At 42.3% G+C, this 18916-nt stretch overlaps 1 protein-coding gene across 1 annotated transcript in view; it reads left to right on the top strand.

Annotated features, from left to right (window-relative positions):
- Positions 1-18916, top strand: part of LOC135525511 (gamma-2-syntrophin-like) — an 89050-nt gene that overhangs the window by 57328 nt on the left and 12806 nt on the right. The window contains exons 11-13 of the mRNA XM_064953183.1: positions 7861-7899; positions 13296-13367; positions 13588-13797. Coding sequence (XP_064809255.1) covers positions 7861-7899; positions 13296-13367; positions 13588-13797 — 321 coding nt within the window. The remainder of the gene's footprint in view (positions 1-7860; positions 7900-13295; positions 13368-13587; positions 13798-18916) is intronic.

Here is an 18916-nt window from a genome sequence, read left to right on the forward strand (position 1 = left end):
TATCAGTAAAGTATAAGAGCTGGTCTGACCATGCCATGGTATCAGTAAAGTATTAGAGCTGGTCTGACCATGCCACAGTATCAGTAAAGTATTAGAGGGTCTGACCATGCCACGGTATCAGTAAAGTATTAGAGGGTCTGACCATGCCACAGTATCAGTAAAGTATTAGAGGGTCTGACCATGCCACGGTATCAGTAAAGTATTAGAGGGTCTGACCATGCCACAGTATCAGTAAAGTATAAGAGCTGTTCTGACCATGCCATGGTATCAGTAAAGTATTAGAGGGTCTGACCATGCCACAGTATCAGTAAAGTATTAGAGGGTCTGACCATGCCACGGTATCAGTAAAGTATTAGAGGGTCTGACCATGCCACAGTATCAGTAAAGTATTAGAGCTGGTCTGACCATGCCATGGTATCAGTAAAGTATTAGAGCTGGTCTGACCATGCCATGGTATCAGTAAAGTATTAGAGCTGGTCTGACCATGCCATGGTATCAGTAAAGTATTAGAGCAGGTCTGACCATGCCATGGTATCAGTAAAGTATTAGAGCTGGTCTGACCATGCCATGGTATCAGTAAAGTATTAGAGCTGGTCTGACCATGCCATGGTATCAGTAAAGTATTAGAGCTGGTCTGACCATGCCACAGTATCAGTAAAGTATTAGAGGGTCTGACCATGCCACGGTATCAGTAAAGTATTTGAGGGTCTGACCATGCCACAGTATCAGTAAAGTATAAGAGGGTCTGACCATGCCATGGTATCAGTAAAGTATTAGAGCAGGTCTGACCATGCCACAGTATCAGTAAAGTATAAGAGCTGGTCTGACCATGCCACGGTATCAGTAAAGTATTAGAGCTGGTCTGACCATGCCACGGTATCAGTAAAGTATTAGAGCTGGTCTGACCATGCCACAGTATCAGTAAAGTATTAGAGCTGGTCTGACCATGCCACGGTATCAGTAAAGTATTAGAGCTGGTCTGACCATGCCACAGTATCAGTAAAGTATTAGAGGGTCTGACCATGCCACGGTATCAGTAAAGTATAAGAGCTGGTCTGACCATGCCACGGTATCAGTAAAGTATTAGAGCTGGTCTGACCATGCCACAGTATCAGTAAAGTATTAGAGCTGGTCTGACCATGCCACGGTATCAGTAAAGTATTAGAGCTGGTCTGACCATGCCACAGTATCAGTAAAATATTAGAGGGTCTGACCATGCCACCGTATCAGTAAAGTATTAGAGCTGGTCTGACCATGCCACAGTATCAGTAAAGTATTAGAGGGTCTGACCATGCCACGGTATCAGTAAAGTATTAGAGGGTCTGACCATGCCACAGTATCAGTAAAGTATTAGAGCTGGTCTGACCATGCCACAGTATCAGTAAAGTATTAGAGGGTCTGACCATGCCACGGTATCAGTAAAGTATTAGAGGGTCTGACCATGCCACAGTATCAGTAAAGTATTAGAGGGTCTGACCATGCCACAGTATCAGTAAAGTATTAGAGGGTCTGACCATGCCACCGTATCAGTAAAGTATTAGAGCTGGTCTGACCATGCCACAGTATCAGTAAAGTATTAGAGGGTCTGACCATGCCACCGTATCAGTAAAGTATTAGAGCTGGTCTGACCATGCCACAGTATCAGTAAAGTATTAGAGGGTCTGACCATGCCACGGTATCAGTAAAGTATTAGAGGGTCTGACCATGCCACAGTATCAGTAAAGTATTAGAGCTGGTCTGACCATGCCACAGTATCAGTAAAGTATTAGAGGGTCTGACCATGCCACAGTATCAGTAAAGTATTAGAGCTGGTCTGACCATGCCATGGTATCAGTAAAGTATTAGAGCAGGTCTGACCATGCCACAGTATCAGTAAAGTATAAGAGCTGGTCTGACCATGCCACAGTATCAGTAAAGTATTAGAGCTGGTCTGACCATGCCACAGTATCAGTAAAGTATTAGAGCTGGTCTGACCATGCCACAGTATCAGTAAAGTATTAGAGCTGGTCTGACCATGCCACGGTATCAGTAAAGTATTAGAGCAGGTCTGACCATGCCACAGTATCAGTAAAGTATTAGAGCAGGTCTGACCATGCCATGGTATCAGTAAAGTATTAGAGCTGGTCTGACCATGCCACGGTATCAGTAAAGTATTAGAGCTGGTCTGACCATGCCACAGTATCAGTAAAGTATTAGAGGGTCTGACCATGCCACAGTATCAGTAAAGTATTAGAGCAGGTCTGACCATGCCACGGTATCAGTAAAGTATAAGAGCTGGTCTGACCATGCCACAGTATCAGTAAAGTATTAGAGGGTCTGACCATGCCACTGTATCAGTAAAGTATTAGAGGGTCTGACCATGCCACAGTATCAGTAAAGTATTAGAGGGTCTGACCATGCCACAGTATCAGTAAAGTATTAGAGGGTCTGACCATGCCACAGTATCAGTAAAGTATAAGAGCTGGTCTGACCATGCCACAGTATCAGTAAAGTATTAGAGCTGGTCTGACCATGCCACGGTATCAGTAAAGTATTAGAGGGTCTGACCATGCCACAGTATCAGTAAAGTATAAGAGCTGGTCTGACCATGCCACTGTATCAGTAAAGTATTAGAGGGTCTGACCATGCCACAGTATCAGTAAAGTATAAGAGCTGGTCTGACCATGCCACAGTATCAGTAAAGTATTAGAGGGTCTGACCATGCCACAGTATCAGTAAAGTATAAGAGGGTCTGACCATGCCACAGTATCAGTAAAGTATAAGAGCTGGTCTGACCATGCCATGGTATCAGTAAAGTATTAGAGGGTCTGACCATGCCACAGTATCAGTAAAGTATTAGAGGGTCTGACCATGCCACAGTATCAGTAAAGTATAAGAGGGTCTGACCATGCCACAGTATCAGTAAAGTATAAGAGGGTCTGACCATGCCACAGTATCAGTAAAGTATTAGAGGGTCTGACCATGCCACAGTATCAGTAAAGTATTAGAGGGTCTGACCATGCCACAGTATCAGTAAAGTATTAGAGCTGGTCTGACCATGCCACAGTATCAGTAAAGTATAAGAGGGTCTGACCATGCCACAGTATCAGTAAAGTATAAGAGGGTCTGACCATGCCACAGTATCAGTAAAGTATAAGAGGGTCTGACCATGCCACGGTATCAGTAAAGTATTAGAGGGTCTGACCATGCCACAGTATCAGTAAAGTATAAGAGGGTCTGACCATGCCACGGTATCAGTAAAGTATTAGAGGGTCTGACCATGCCACAGTATCAGTAAAGTATTAGAGGGTCTGACCATGCCACGGTATCAGTAAAGTATTAGAGGGTCTGACCATGCCATGGTATCAGTAAAGTATTAGAGCTGGTCTGACCATGCCACAGTATCAGTAAAGTATTAGAGGGTCTGACCATGCCACAATATCAGTAAAGTATAAGAGCTGGTCTGACCATGCCATGGTATCAGTAAAGTATTAGAGCTGGTCTGACCATGCCACTGTATCAGTAAAGTATAAGAGCTGGTCTGACCATGCCACAGTATCAGTAAAGTATAAGAGCTGGTCTGACCATGCCACAGTATCAGTAAAGTATTAGAGGGTCTGACCATGCCACTGTATCAGTAAAGTATTAGAGGGTCTGACCATGCCACGGTATCAGTAAAGTATTAGAGGGTCTGACCATGCCACAGTATCAGTAAAGTGTAAGAGCTGGTCTGACCATGCCACTGTATCAGTAAAGTATTAGAGCTGGTCTGACCATGCCACAGTATCAGTAAAGTATTAGAGCTGGTCTGACCATGCCACAGTATCAGTAAAGTATAAGAGGGTCTGACCATGCCACAGTATCAGTAAAGTATTAGAGGGTCTGACCATGCCACAGTATCAGTAAAGTATTAGAGCTGGTCTGACCATGCCACGGTATCAGTAAAGTATAAGAGCTGGTCTGACCATGCCACAGTATCAGTAAAGTATTAGAGCTGGTCTGACCATGCCACGGTATCAGTAAAGTATTAGAGCTGGTCTGACCATGCCACAGTATCAGTAAAGTATTAGAGGGTCTGACCATGCCACAGTATCAGTAAAGTATTAGAGCTGGTCTGACCATGCCACAGTATCAGTAAAGTATTAGAGCTGGTCTGACCATGCCATGGTATCAGTAAAGTATTAGAGGGTCTGACCATGCCACAGTATCAGTAAAGTATTAGAGCTGGTCTGACCATGCCACAGTATCAGTAAAGTATTAGAGCTGGTCTGACCATGCCACGGTATCAGTAAAGTATAAGAGGGTCTGACCATGCCACAGTATCAGTAAAGTATTAGAGCAGGTCTGACCATGCCACAGTATCAGTAAAGTATTAGAGCTGGTCTGACCATGCCACAGTATCAGTAAAGTGTAAGAGCTGGTCTGACCATGCCACTGTATCAGTAAAGTATTAGAGCTGGTCTGACCATGCCACAGTATCAGTAAAGTATTAGAGCTGGTCTGACCATGCCACGGTATCAGTAAAGTATTAGAGCTGGTCTGACCATGCCACAGTATCAGTAAAGTATTAGAGCTGGTCTGACCATGCCACGGTATCAGTAAAGTATAAGAGGGTCTGACCATGCCACAGTATCAGTAAAGTATTAGAGCAGGTCTGACCATGCCACAGTATCAGTAAAGTATTAGAGCTGGTCTGACCATGCCACAGTATCAGTAAAGTATTAGAGCTGGTCTGACCATGCCACAGTATCAGTAAAGTATAAGAGCTGGTCTGACCATGCCACAGTATCAGTAAAGTATTAGAGCTGGTCTGACCATGCCACTGTATCAGTAAAGTATAAGAGCTGGTCTGACCATGCCACAGTATCAGTAAAGTATTAGAGCAGGTCTGACCATGCCACAGTATCAGTAAAGTATTAGAGCTGGTCTGACCATGCCACAGTATCAGTAAAGTATTAGAGCTGGTCTGACCATGCCACAGTATCAGTAAAGTATTAGAGCTGGTCTGACCATGCCACAGTATCAGTAAAGTATAAGAGCTGGTCTGACCATGCCACAGTATCAGTAAAGTATTAGAGCTGGTCTGACCATGCCACAGTATCAGTAAAGTATTAGAGCTGGTCTGACCATGCCACGGTACCAGTAAAGTATTAGAGCTGGTCTGACCATGCCACGGTACCAGTAAAGTATTAGAGCTGGTCTGACCATGCCACGGTATCAGTAAAGTATAAGAGCTGGTCTGACCATGCCACAGTATCAGTAAAGTATTAGAGCTGGTCTGACCATGCCACAATATCAGTAAAGTATTAGAGGGTCTGACCATGCCACAGTATCAGTAAAGTATTAGAGCTGGTCTGACCATGCCACAGTATCAGTAAAGTATAAGAGGGTCTGACCATGCCACAGTATCAGTAAAGTATTAGAGGGTCTGACCATGCCACGGTATCAGTAAAGTATTAGAGCTGGTCTGACCATGCCACAGTATCAGTAAAGTATTAGAGGGTCTGACCATGCCACAGTATCAGTAAAGTATTAGAGGGTCTGACCATGCCACGGTATCAGTAAAGTATTAGAGGGTCTGACCATGCCACAGTATCAGTAAAGTATTAGAGGGTCTGACCATGCCACGGTATCAGTAAAGTATTAGAGGGTCTGACCATGCCATGGTACCAGTAAAGTATTAGAGGGTCTGACCATGCCACAGTATCAGTAAAGTATAAGAGGGTCTGACCATGCCACAGTATCAGTAAAGTATTAGAGGGTCTGACCATGCCATGGTACCAGTAAAGTATTAGAGGGTCTGACCATGCCACGGTATCAGTAAAGTATAAGAGGGTCTGACCATGCCACAGTATCAGTAAAGTATAAGAGGGTCTGACCATGCCACAGTATCAGTAAAGTATTAGAGGGTCTGACCATGCCACAGTATCAGTAAAGTATAAGAGGGTCTGACCATGCCACAGTATCAGTAAAGTATTAGAGGGTCTGACCATGCCACAGTATCAGTAAAGTATTAGAGGGTCTGACCATGCCACAGTATCAGTAAAGTATTAGAGGGTCTGACCATGCCACAGTATCAGTAAAGTATAAGAGGGTCTGACCATGCCACAGTATCAGTAAAGTATTAGAGGGTCTGACCATGCCACAGTATCAGTAAAGTATTAGAGGGTCTGACCATGCCACAGTATCAGTAAAGTATAAGAGCTGGTCTGACCATGCCACTGTATCAGTAAAGTATTAGAGGGTCTGACCATGCCACTGTATCAGTAAAGTATTAGAGGGTCTGACCATGCCACTGTATCAGTAAAGTATAAGAGGGTCTGACCATGCCACAGTATCAGTAAAGTATTAGAGGGTCTGACCATGCCACAGTATCAGTAAAGTATAAGAGCTGGTCTGACCATGCCACTGTATCAGTAAAGTATTAGAGGGTCTGACCATGCCACAGTATCAGTAAAGTATTAGAGGGTCTGACCATGCCACAGTATCAGTAAAGTATAAGAGGGTCTGACCATGCCACAGTATCAGTAAAGTATTAGAGGGTCTGACCATGCCACAGTATCAGTAAAGTATAAGAGGGTCTGACCATGCCACAGTATCAGTAAAGTATTAGAGGGTCTGACCATGCCACAGTATCAGTAAAGTATTAGAGGGTCTGACCATGCCACAGTATCAGTAAAGTATTAGAGGGTCTGACCATGCCACAGTATCAGTAAAGTATAAGAGCTGGTCTGACCATGCCACGGTATCAGTAAAGTATAAGAGCTGGTCTGACCATGCCACAGTATCAGTAAAGTATTAGAGGGTCTGACCATGCCACAGTATCAGTAAAGTATAAGAGCTGGTCTGACCATGCCACAGTATCAGTAAAGTATAAGAGCTGGTCTGACCATGCCACAGTATCAGTAAAGTATTAGAGGGTCTGACCATGCCACAGTATCAGTAAAGTATAAGAGCTGGTCTGACCATGCCACTGTATCAGTAAAGTATTAGAGGGTCTGACCATGCCACTGTATCAGTAAAGTATTAGAGGGTCTGACCATGCCACTGTATCAGTAAAGTATAAGAGGGTCTGACCATGCCACAGTATCAGTAAAGTATTAGAGGGTCTGACCATGCCACAGTATCAGTAAAGTATAAGAGCTGGTCTGACCATGCCACTGTATCAGTAAAGTATTAGAGGGTCTGACCATGCCACAGTATCAGTAAAGTATTAGAGGGTCTGACCATGCCACAGTATCAGTAAAGTATAAGAGGGTCTGACCATGCCACAGTATCAGTAAAAAGGGTCTGACCATGCCACAGTATCAGTAAAGTATAAGAGGGTCTGACCATGCCACAGTATCAGTAAAGTATTAGAGCTGGTCTGACCATGCCACAGTATCAGTAAAGTATTAGAGGGTCTGACCATGCCACAGTATCAGTAAAGTATTAGAGGGTCTGACCATGCCACAGTATCAGTAAAGTATTAGAGGGTCTGACCATGCCACAGTATCAGTAAAGTATAAGAGCTGGTCTGACCATGCCACGGTATCAGTAAAGTATAAGAGGGTCTGACCATGCCACAGTATCAGTAAAGTATAAGAGCTGGTCTGACCATGCCACAGTATCAGTAAAGTATTAGAGGGTCTGACCATGCCACAGTATCAGTAAAGTATAAGAGGGTCTGACCATGCCACAGTATCAGTAAAGTATTAGAGGGTCTGACCATGCCACCGTATCAGCATGGGATTTGTTATAAAGTTATAAAGTTCTGTGTGGTTTCATTGAATCCAATGTCAGTGTCCATAGTAAGGTAACACAAGGAGTTGCGCCTGTGGATTTGCCAGCTCTAACGCAGTTCCACTTAAAATTGCAATCCCTTGTTTTCTCCTCTAACAGATGAAAATGATTAACAGATATTGCTCTCCGGATGATCAGGTATGTCCTCACCCCATGAGCTATAAGTATCTTTGTCTATAGCTGTCTACATCTATAGCTATCTTCATCTATAGCTATCTTCATCTATAGCTATCTTCATTTATAGCTATCTTCATTTATAGCTATCTTCATTTATAGCTATGTTCATCAAACTCAGCAAAACAGAAAAGTCCTCTCACTGTCAACTGCGTTTATTTTCAGCAAACTTAACATGTGTAAATATTTGAATGAACAAAACAAGATTCAACAACTGGGACATAAACTGAACAAGTTACACAGACATGTGACTAACAGAAATTGAATAACGTGACCCTGAACAAGGGGGGGGTCAAAATCAAATGTAACAGTCAGTATCTGGTGTGGCCACCAGCTGAATTAAATACTGCAGTGCATCTCCTCCTCGTGGACTGCACCAGCTTTGACAGTTCTTGCTGTGAGATGTTACCCCACTCTTCCACCAAGGCACCTGCAAGTTCCCAGACATTTCTGGGGGGGAATGGCCCTAGCCGTCACCCTCCGATCCAACAGGTCCCAGACATGCTCAATCAAATCAAATGTATTTATATAGCCCTTCTTACATCATCTGATATCTTAAAGTGCTGTACAGAAACCCAGCCTAAAACCCCAAACAGCAAGCAATGCAGGTGTAGAAGCACGTTGGCTAGGAAAAACTCCCTAGAAAGGCCAAAACCTAGGAAGAAACCTAGAGAGGAACCAGGCTATGAGGGGTGGCCAGTCCTCTTCTGGCTGTGCCGGGTGGAGATTATAACAGAACATGGCCAAGATGTCTAAATGTTCATAAATGACCAGCATGGTCAAATAATAATAATCACAGAAGTTGTCGAGGGTGCAGCAAGTCAGCACCTCAGCAGTAAATGTGAGTTGGCTTTTCATAGCCGATCATTAAGAGTATCTCTACCGCTCCTGCTGTCTCTAGAGAGTTGAAAACAGCAGGTCTGGGACAGGTAGCACGTCCGGTGAACAGGTCAGGGTTCCATAGCCGCAGGCAGAACAGTTGAAACTGGAGCAGCAACACAGCCAGGTGGACTGGAGACAGCAAGGAGTCATCATGCCAGGTCATCCTGAGGCATGGTCCTAGGGCTCAGGTCCTCCGAGAGAGAGAGAGAGAGAGAGAGAGAGAAAGAAAGAAAGAGAGAATTAGAGAAAGAGAGAATTAGAGAGAGCATACTTAAATTCCCACAGGACACCGGATAAGACAGGAGAAGTACTCCAGATATAACAGACTGACCCTAGCCCCCGACACATAAACTACTGCTGCATTAATTGAGACAGGAGGGGATTGAGATCCGGGCTCTTCAATGGCCAAGGCAGAACACTGACATTCCTGTCTTGCAGGAAATCATGCACAGAACGAGCGGTATGGCTGGTGGCATTGTCATAGTGGAGGGGCATGTCAGGATGAGCCTGCAGGAAGGATAATACATGAGGCAGGAGGATGTCTTTCCTGTAATGCACAGTGTTGAGATTGCCTGCAATGACAACAAGCTCAGTCCAATGATGCTGTGACACACCGCCCCAGACCATGACTGACCCTCCACCTCCAAATCGATCCCGCTCCAGAATACAGGCCTCGGCGTAAGGCTCATTCCTTAGATGATCAATACGAATCCGACCATCACCCCTGGTGAGACAAAACCGCGACTCGTCAGTGAAAAGCACTTTTTGCCAGTCCTGTCTGGTCCAGCGATGGTGGATTTGTGCCATAGTCAACGTTGTTGCCGGAGATGTCTGGTGAGGACCTGACTTACAACAGGCCTACAAGCCCTCAATCCAGCCTCTCTCAGCCTATTGCGGACAGTCTGAGCACTCATGGAGGGATTGTGCATTCCTGTTGTAACTTGGGAAGATGTTGTTGCCATCCTGTACCTGTCCCGCGGTGTTATGTTGGGATGTTCACGCAGATGAGCAGGGACCCTGGGCATTTTTTTTTCAGAGTCAGTAGAAAGGCCTCTTTAGTGTCCTAAGTTTTCATAACTGTGACCTTAATTGCCTACCATCTGTAAGCTGTTAGTGTCTTAACGACAGTTCCACAGGTGCATGTTCATTAATTGTTTACAGGTCTTTACAGGGTGGCAGGGTAGCCTAGTGGTTAGAGCGTTGGACTGGTAACCACAAGGTTGCAATTTCAAACCCCCGAGCTGACAAGGTACAAATCTGTCGTTCTGCCCCTGAACAGGCAGGTAACCCACTGTTCCCAGGCCGTCATTGAAAATAAGAATGTGTTCTTAACTGACTTGCCTGGTTAAATAAAGGTAAAATTCAAAAAAACAAAAAAATTTGAACAAGCATGGGGAACAATGTTTATTAAACCCTTTACAATGAAGATCTGTGAAGTTATTTGGATTTTAACAAATTATCTTTGAAATACAGGATCCTGAAAAAGGGATGTTTCTTTTTTTGCTGAGTTTCTAACTCTCTTTAACTATAGCTACAGTTGAAGTTGGAAGTTTACAGACATCTTAGCCAAATACATTTAAACTCTGTTTTTCACAATTCCTGACATTTAATCATAGTAAAAATTCACTGTCTTAGGTCAGTTATGATCACCACTTTATTTTAAGAATGTGAAATGTCAGAATAATAGTATAGAGAATGATTTATTTCAGCTTTTATTTCTTTCATCACATTCCCAGTGGGTCAGACGTTTACATAGACTCACTTAGAATTTGGTAGCAATTGCCTTTAAATTGTTTAACTTGGGTCAAATGTTACGGGTAGCCTTCCACAAGCTTCCCACAAGAAGCTGGGTGAATTTTGGCCCATTCCTCCTGACAGAGCTGGTGTAACTGAGTCAGGTGTGTAGGCCTCCTTGCTCGCACACGTTTTTCAGTTCTGCCCACAAATGTTCTATTGGATTGAGGTCAGGACTTTGTGATGGCCACTCCAATACCTTTACTTTGTTGTCCTTAAGCTATTTTGCCACAACTTTGGAAGTGTGCTTGGGGTTATTGTCCATTTGGAAGACCCCACGACCAAGCTTTAACTTCCAGACTGATGCCTTGAGATGTTGCTTCAATATATATCCACATAATTTTCCTGTCTCATGATGCCATCTATTTTGTGAAGTGCACCAGTACCTCCTGCAGCAAAGCACCTCAACAACATGATACTGCCACCCCCTTGCTTCACAGTTGGGATGGTGTTCTTTGGCTTGCAAGCCTCCCTTCTTTTTCCTCCAAACATAACGATGGTCATTATGCCCAAACAGTTCTATTTTTGTCTCATCAGACCAGAGGACATTTCTCCAAAAAGTTTGATCTTTGTCCCCATGTGAAGTTGCAAACCGTAGTCTGGCTTTTTTTATGGCGATTAAGGAGCAGTGGCTTCTTCCTAGCTGAGCGGCCTTTCAGGTTATCTCGTTTTACTGTGGATATAGATACTTTTGTACCTGTTTCCTCCAGCATCTTCACAAGGTCCTTTGTTGTTGTTCTGGGATTGATTTGCACTTTTTGCACCAAAGTACGTTCATCTCTAGGAGACAGAACGCGTCTCCTTCCTGAGCAGTATGATGGCTATGTGGTCCCATGGTGTTTATACTTGGGTACTATTGTTTTTAATGATGTCAATTAGCTTATCAGAAGCTTCTAAAGCCATGACAACACTTTCTGGAATTTTCCAAGCTGTTTAAAGGCACACTCAACTTAGTGACTGTAAACTTCTGACCCACTGGAATTGTGATACAGTGAATTATAAGTGAAATAATCTTTCTGTAAACAATTGTTGGGAAAATGACTTGTGTCATGTACAAAGTAGATGTCCTAACCGACTTGCCAAAAACTATAGTTTGTTAACAAGACATTTGTGGAGTGGTTGAAAAACGTGTTTTAATGTCTCCAACCTGGGTGTATGTAAACTTCCGCCTTCAACTGTATCTTTAATAAAGACAGATCCACTCATAGCATATTGGTTAATTAAAAATAACATCAACAAAATGCAACCGAATGGATTTTCATCCCTTGAATCTTGCCTCTGCAGATTGTCCACATGGGTTGGGTGTGTGGAAACCCGCATCCTGATGATGCTGGTCCATCGAGTACCTTCAAGTTCCTGGCATTGAGAGGCCCTTGGCTCTACATCTTCAGGAGTCCTCCTGTACGAACCTCTCATTGATGTCCTCTTCATCCATTAACTGTTCAGGAGTCCTCCTGTACGAACCTCTCATTGATGTCCTCTTCATCCATTCACTGTTCAGGAGTCCTCCTGTACGAACCTCTCATTGATGTCCTCTTCATCCATTAACTGTTCAGGAGTCCTCCTGTATGAACCTCTCATTGATGTCCTCTTCATCCATTCACTGTTCAGGAGTCCTCCTGTATGAACCTCTCATTGATGTCCTCTTCATCCATTAACTGTTCAGGAGTCCTCCTGTATGAACCTCTCATTGATGTCCTCTTCATCCATTAACTGTTCAGGAGTCCTCCTGTATGAACCTCTCATTGATGTCCTCTTCATCCATTCACTGTTCAGGAGTCCTCCTGTACGAACCTCTCATTGATGTCCTCTTCATCCATTCACTGTTCAGGAGTCCTCCTGTACGAACCTCTCATTGATGTCCTCTTCATCCATTCACTGTTCAGGAGTCCTCCTGTACGAACCTCTCATTGATGTCCTCTTCATCCATTCACTGTTCAGGAGTCCTCCTGTACGAACCTCTCATTGATGTCCTCTTCATCCATTCACTGTTCAGGAGTCCTCCTGTACGAACCTCTCATTGATGTCCTCTTCATCCATTCACTGTTCAGGAGTCCTCCTGTACGAACCTCTCATTGATGTCCTCTTCATCCATTCACTGTTCAGGAGTCCTCCTGTATGAACCTCTCATTGATGTCCTCTTCATCCATTCACTGTTCAGGAGTCCTCCTGTACGAACCTCTCATTGATGTCCTCTTCATCCATTCACTGTTCAGGAGTCCTCCTGTACGAACCTCTCATTGATGTCCTCTTCATCCATTCACTGTAGGATTCACAAGTTGAGCTTTTATTCCACCATGATAGTCCATTAAATGTTCCTGTAGCCGGGAGCATGTTGGTCAATGTCGCTCAGTGTGTAGCTACAGTTCAGGTTATTCTGGATCTTTTCATTCCGGCTTTTACAATTACATCGTCTATTTCTGAAATGAGTTTTGAGCCCCGAACCACCGACAAAACAAATCATGGGTATTGTAAACCATGTAACTGTCTTCCCGAGGTTAGGTTATTTGATTGGGTAAGATGGGTTAATGTAGAGCTTCCAAATTCTGTTTGTCAAGCACACTTTGTGTTGGTTCCTCTACTGTGGTTGAAGTGTCTTAAATCCTGTCTGTACGACATTACATTGATGAGAAGATGAAGGCTTATAATATACACTCACTTTTGTCCCCCCTCCCCCATCTCAGGTTAGTGCAACTGACTGGGGACAAGCTGAAACCCTGTATGTCCTTTATGAGGTTCTGTTCAAGGTTCACAAGGTACTTTCAAAATTCACATGCAGAATAAGATACTAGGATCGACTGTCACCGGAATTTGAATTATGTGCATGTTACTCTAAATTTCGCGTGGATCATGTATTGATGTAGATCTGCACCAACATTACAGTTACTCATGTAGAAGGCTGTTCATATCAAGATGAAATATGGTTCCCAGTGAATAGAACTGATGACTATGATTATGTTGGATGTGGTGTTGTAGCTGTGGATGGCGGAGGACTGTTGGATCCAGGCCAAGTTCTACCTTGGCCTCCAGCAGGATGAGGAGCTGCAGGACGGAGAGCCTTTCTGTTTCAGTATCCTGGTCGGCCATGGCCAGAGTCACACCTTCAGTGTGGAGATGACCTCTGACCTCGCCGTGTGGGAGAAGTCCTTCCAAAGAGCCGTCTTCATGGAGGTGCAGAGAGTCGGGGTAAGTGGAGAGCAGCAAAGTGGTTTGTTTGGAAATGATGTGATGCTTGAGGGTTCTTAGAAGTAGTGCTGAGATATGACTGACATTTTGCTAATTTTGAACTGGGCCACATTCCCCAGAGAGCCTTCATAGTGTTATCACACATTGAAAAATGTTAACTGCAGCTAAATACAGTGCCAACCCAGTGGGAACACCACATCATTCCAGAGTGGATTACTGGGTAATAATAGGTTGAGTCGTTGATCAATGAGAAATAATTCAAGTTAAAGAACAGGACTAAATCAACTCAAACTTTAAATGAACTTTCACAGAAAGTTTGAGTTGATTTGGTCCTATTCTTTATCTTCAATTTTTGGTTGAGGTGGAGATGTGAATCCAGCATATCAATTATTAATTTAAATGGTATGTGAGTGATATGGTATGTGAGTGATATGGTATGTGAGTGATATGGTATGTGAGTGATATGGTGTGTGAGTGATATGGTGCGTGAGTGATATGGTATGTGAGTGATATGGTATGTGAGTGATATGGTGTTGTGAGTGATATGGTATGTGAGTGATATGGTATACGAGTGATATGGTATGTGAGTGATATGGTGTTGTGAGTGATATGGTGTTGTGAGTGATATGGTATGTGAGTGATATGGTATGTGAGTGATATGGTATGTGAGTGATATGGTGTGCGAGTGATATGGTATGTGAGTGATATGGTATGTGAGTGATATGGTGTTGTGAGTGATATGGTGTTGTGAGTGATATGGTATGTGAGTGATATGGTATGTGAGTGATATGGTGGTGTGAGTGATATGGTATGTGAGTGATATGGTATGCGAGTGATATGGTGTTGTGAGTGATATGGTATGTGAGTGATATGGTGTTGTGAGTGATATGGTGTTGTGAGTGATATGGTGTTGTGAGTGATATGGTGTTGTGAGTGATATGGTATGTGAGTGATATGGTATGTGAGTGATATGGTGTTGTGAGTGATATGGTGTTGTGAGTGATATGTCAACAATGATTTGGTATGTGAGTGATTTGGTGGTGTGAGTGATATGGTGGTGTGAGTGATATGGTGGTGTGAGTGATATGGTGGTGTGAGTGATATGGTGGTGTGAGTGATATGGTATGTGAGTGATATGGTGTTGTGAGTGATCTTATGTGAGTGATATGGTATGTGAGTGATATGGTATGTGAGTGATATGGTGTTGTGAGTGATATGGTTTTGAGTGATATGGTATAAAGTTTTTATGAGTGATAGTTTGGTATGTTGAGTGATTTGGTATGTGAGTGATATGGTGTTGTGAGTGATATGAGTGATATTATGGTATGTGAGTGATATGGTGGTGTGAGTGATATGGTGGTGTAAAAAATATGGTGGTGTGAGTTTGGTGGTGTGAGTGATATGGTGGTGTGAGTGATATGGTATGAGTGATTTTATGTGAGTGATTTGGTATGTCGAGTGATATGGTGACAAATTAGTGATATGGTGATTCAACCAGTGATATGGTATGGAATACATGATATCCAGCAATGCATTTGATATGGTATGCGAGTGATATGGTATGTGGTATGGTCACATTTCTTTTGCTCTCTGTTAAACCTACCCTGTGGAATGACTGACAGGAAGAGTGAATCTATTTTGTAGATTGCTCAACAATCATTCTCACGATAGCACATTGGTAAGAGCCAGGGACAAGTATCATAGCTGAGCAGGGCCTGATTAAAATCCTGAATAGAAGACCAAAGGGTATCTGTAGATACATCAATTGTCCAGTAGGAGGTGCATTTCCAAGTCCATTGTTTTATTCTTCTTCTTCTGATCGCTGGATATACTCCAACGTTGAAGACGTGACATTGTTTTAACGTCTGTTTTAATTCAACATATTTTATACAAAGTTTTTATACAAATGTTTGTCTAGGTTGAAAGGGTTACCATGATGACATTATCCCGTGGTTGAAATTAAATTGCCTGTTAAGTAAAAACAAGTTTATTTTTTTAGCTTTTTTAAATCCAATGTATTTTCCATGTAGATTCCATGTCATGATATGTTGACAAATTACGTTGAAACAAGGTCTGATTCAACCAGTTTGTGCCTTGTGGGAATACATTAAATTCAGCAATGCATTTTATAATCTGTTCCTTTCAGTGGATTATTCAAGAGAAGTCTGCAGAGTTCACGTGACAAAGCTCTTTGCAAAATACAAAAATGTATGTTATTATGAGGAAGAATCACATACTTAATGCTTTTTTGGGGGTCGGACGGACGGACGATACAACTGTTCAATATATGTGATTGTTTTTATGGAAACCTTAATTTGTCCAAGTAGGTGACATTTCCAAGATACAAAGTGGATTTTAATTATTGATCTTCCAGGGCTGCTTTTAATTTCTCCGAGATGTGAAATCAATTGCACAGAGAATTAGAAGACGGCAGTTTTTTTCAAGGTTTTTCTTTTTTAAAACATTTAGTTTAATAAAATGTAGCTTAAAAGGGATCTAAAGAATTAGTCCTCACCTCATTGAACCATTAAATTGCCTGTTACAGTAAGGTCTGCAACAATATGGTGATGAGCTCTGTTTCACGGTAAGGTCAATAGGGTCATTAATGGTGATGAGCTCTTTAAACGGTAAGGTCTGCAAAATATGGTGATGAGCTCTGTTCCAGGAAGGTCTGTAGTATAATGGTGATGAGCTCTGTTTATGAGTGTTCCAGGACACTTGGCATAATGGTGATGAGCTCTGTTCCAGGAAGGTCTGTAACAGCATGATGGTCTTCCTTTCAGCATTTAATGTATTGTTATTTAATCTTTCATATTATCTTTACCTGTATATTTAAGAGATGTGCTAAAGGTTAGACTGCATTAAATTACTTAGATACTCATCATTACAGCCAAACGGACAGTCTCTACACCTAGACTGACTTACCTCAGCTAATGATAGGAATAACCTACTCAATCTAAACAGTGGGCCAGGACACTGTCAACCACCTGATTGGGGTGTCTTTTGACTGTTTCAAGACTTCAAGTACCAATAGGGTCATTTATGATGTTCCAGGAGCATTTTAAAGGAATGTCTTTACAGAGCTTCAAAACACCTGAAGTGTCTTTATGAGTGTTCCAGGACACTTCATAACACCTGAAGTGTCTTTATGAGTGTTCCAGGACACTTCATAACACCTGAAGTGTCTTTATGAGTGTTCCAGGACACTTCATAACACCTGCAGTGTCTTTATGAGTGTTCCCAGGACACTTCATAACACCTGAAGTGTCTTTATGAGTGTTCCAGGACACTTCATAACACCTGCAGTGTCTTTATGAGTGTTCCCAGGACACTTCATAACACCTGAAGTGTCTTTATGAGTGTTCCAGGACACTTCATAACACCTGAAGCGTCTTTATGAGTGTTCCAGGACACTTCATAACACCTGAAGTGTCTTTATGAGTGTTCCAGGACACTTCATAACACCTGACGTAGCACTGTCAGTTCAACTGGACACTCATCGAAACCTTTACAGATACTTTTTCACAATTAGATTTGATGTTTTTTCCCACAATAACTATGCTCCCCTTTTTTGAAACTCATTTCTTTTCATGATCATTCATTTTGAACCAAGAGTTTAAAAAAAATACAAATAAAAAGTATGCTAGATGTCAAGTCGGGACCTCATGGAATGGCCGGCAGGGTTCTGTATAATCCTCCTCTTCAAAAGCAGCCAAGCAGAGGCAAAAGGCTAAGTAAAAAGCACAGTTAAGCCTGAGGGCTATGATGCTCAGGAACCCCTTTAAATACAGACATGTATAAATAATACAAAGGAAAAGAACCTGTCAGAAGAGATGCAAATCACTGCAGTGCTGAAACACATTTCAAGGGCAAAGTGTGAACTGACAAAATTCCACAATTTGTTACTGCATCAACTGTCCTCGCCAACCCATGTCCGTTATACTGTTAAGGCCATCCGACTGTTAAATACGGTTAAATAGCCATCACTAGCACATCAGAGGCTGCTGCCCTATATATATTTATAGACTTGAAATCTCTGGTCACATTAATAATGGAACACGAGTCACTTTAATAATGTTTACAGTATATACTGTATTCTATACTATTTAGTATCTTAGTCTAACCCGCTCTGACATTGCTCGCCCAAATATTTAGATATTCTTAATTCCATTCCTTTGCTTTAGATTTGTGTGTATTGTGTATATTGTTGTGAAATTGTCTGATATTACTGTTAGATATTACTGCACTGTTGGCGCTAGAAACACAAGCATTTCGCTACACCCGCAATAACGTCTGCTAAACATGTGTATGTGACAAATACCATTTTATTTGATTTTGATATTAAACTATCAAATGTAATTACACAGCTTTAAATGGTTTACCAGACGCAAGTTCCTAAAATTCATTGGCTGATGAGAAAATAAGTAATCAATCTGACAATCTTTGAAGGCAAATATTTCCCTTTTATGTTCCATAGAGTGCGTTGTGCGGTCATGGATAGTTTAGGATCATGAGTCCAAGGGGCTCAATTAAGTTTCCTCTTAATTCTGAGGACATTCATTCCTTAGGCAAGTTCTCAACTGTACCAGAAGAAAATGTCAACATATGAACTGCAGACTCAAACAAAATTAAGCCCAATGAAATAACAGCCTCTCTTAATCTTTCATAGACTGAACTCTTGAAAGCAGGAACAGATGGGAATGTCCTGTGTGCTCTGATGTATCCTGTACTTCAGTTGACTGGGACTTGCTTTTTTTTAAATACAACATTAATACGACGTACAGTAGTTGGCATTGTACACTATGAAGGACATAGTTGGCCCTGTTCACTATGAAGGACATAGTTGGCCTTGTAACACTATGAAGGACATAGTTGGCCCTGTTCACTATGAAGGACATAGTTGGCCTTGTAACACTATGAAGAAAATAGTTGGCCTTGTTCACTATGAAGGACATAGTTAGTGTTGTACACTATGAAGGACATAGTTGGCATTGTACACTATGAAGGACATAGTTGGCCTTGTAACGCTATGAAGGACATAGTTGGCATTGTACACCATGAAGGACATAGTTGACATTGTACACTATGAAGGACATAGTTGGCCTTGTTCACTACAAAT

Source organism: Oncorhynchus masou, chromosome 32 (genome assembly GCF_036934945.1).
Source record: "Oncorhynchus masou masou isolate Uvic2021 chromosome 32, UVic_Omas_1.1, whole genome shotgun sequence".
Lineage (NCBI taxonomy): Eukaryota > Metazoa > Chordata > Actinopteri > Salmoniformes > Salmonidae > Oncorhynchus > Oncorhynchus masou.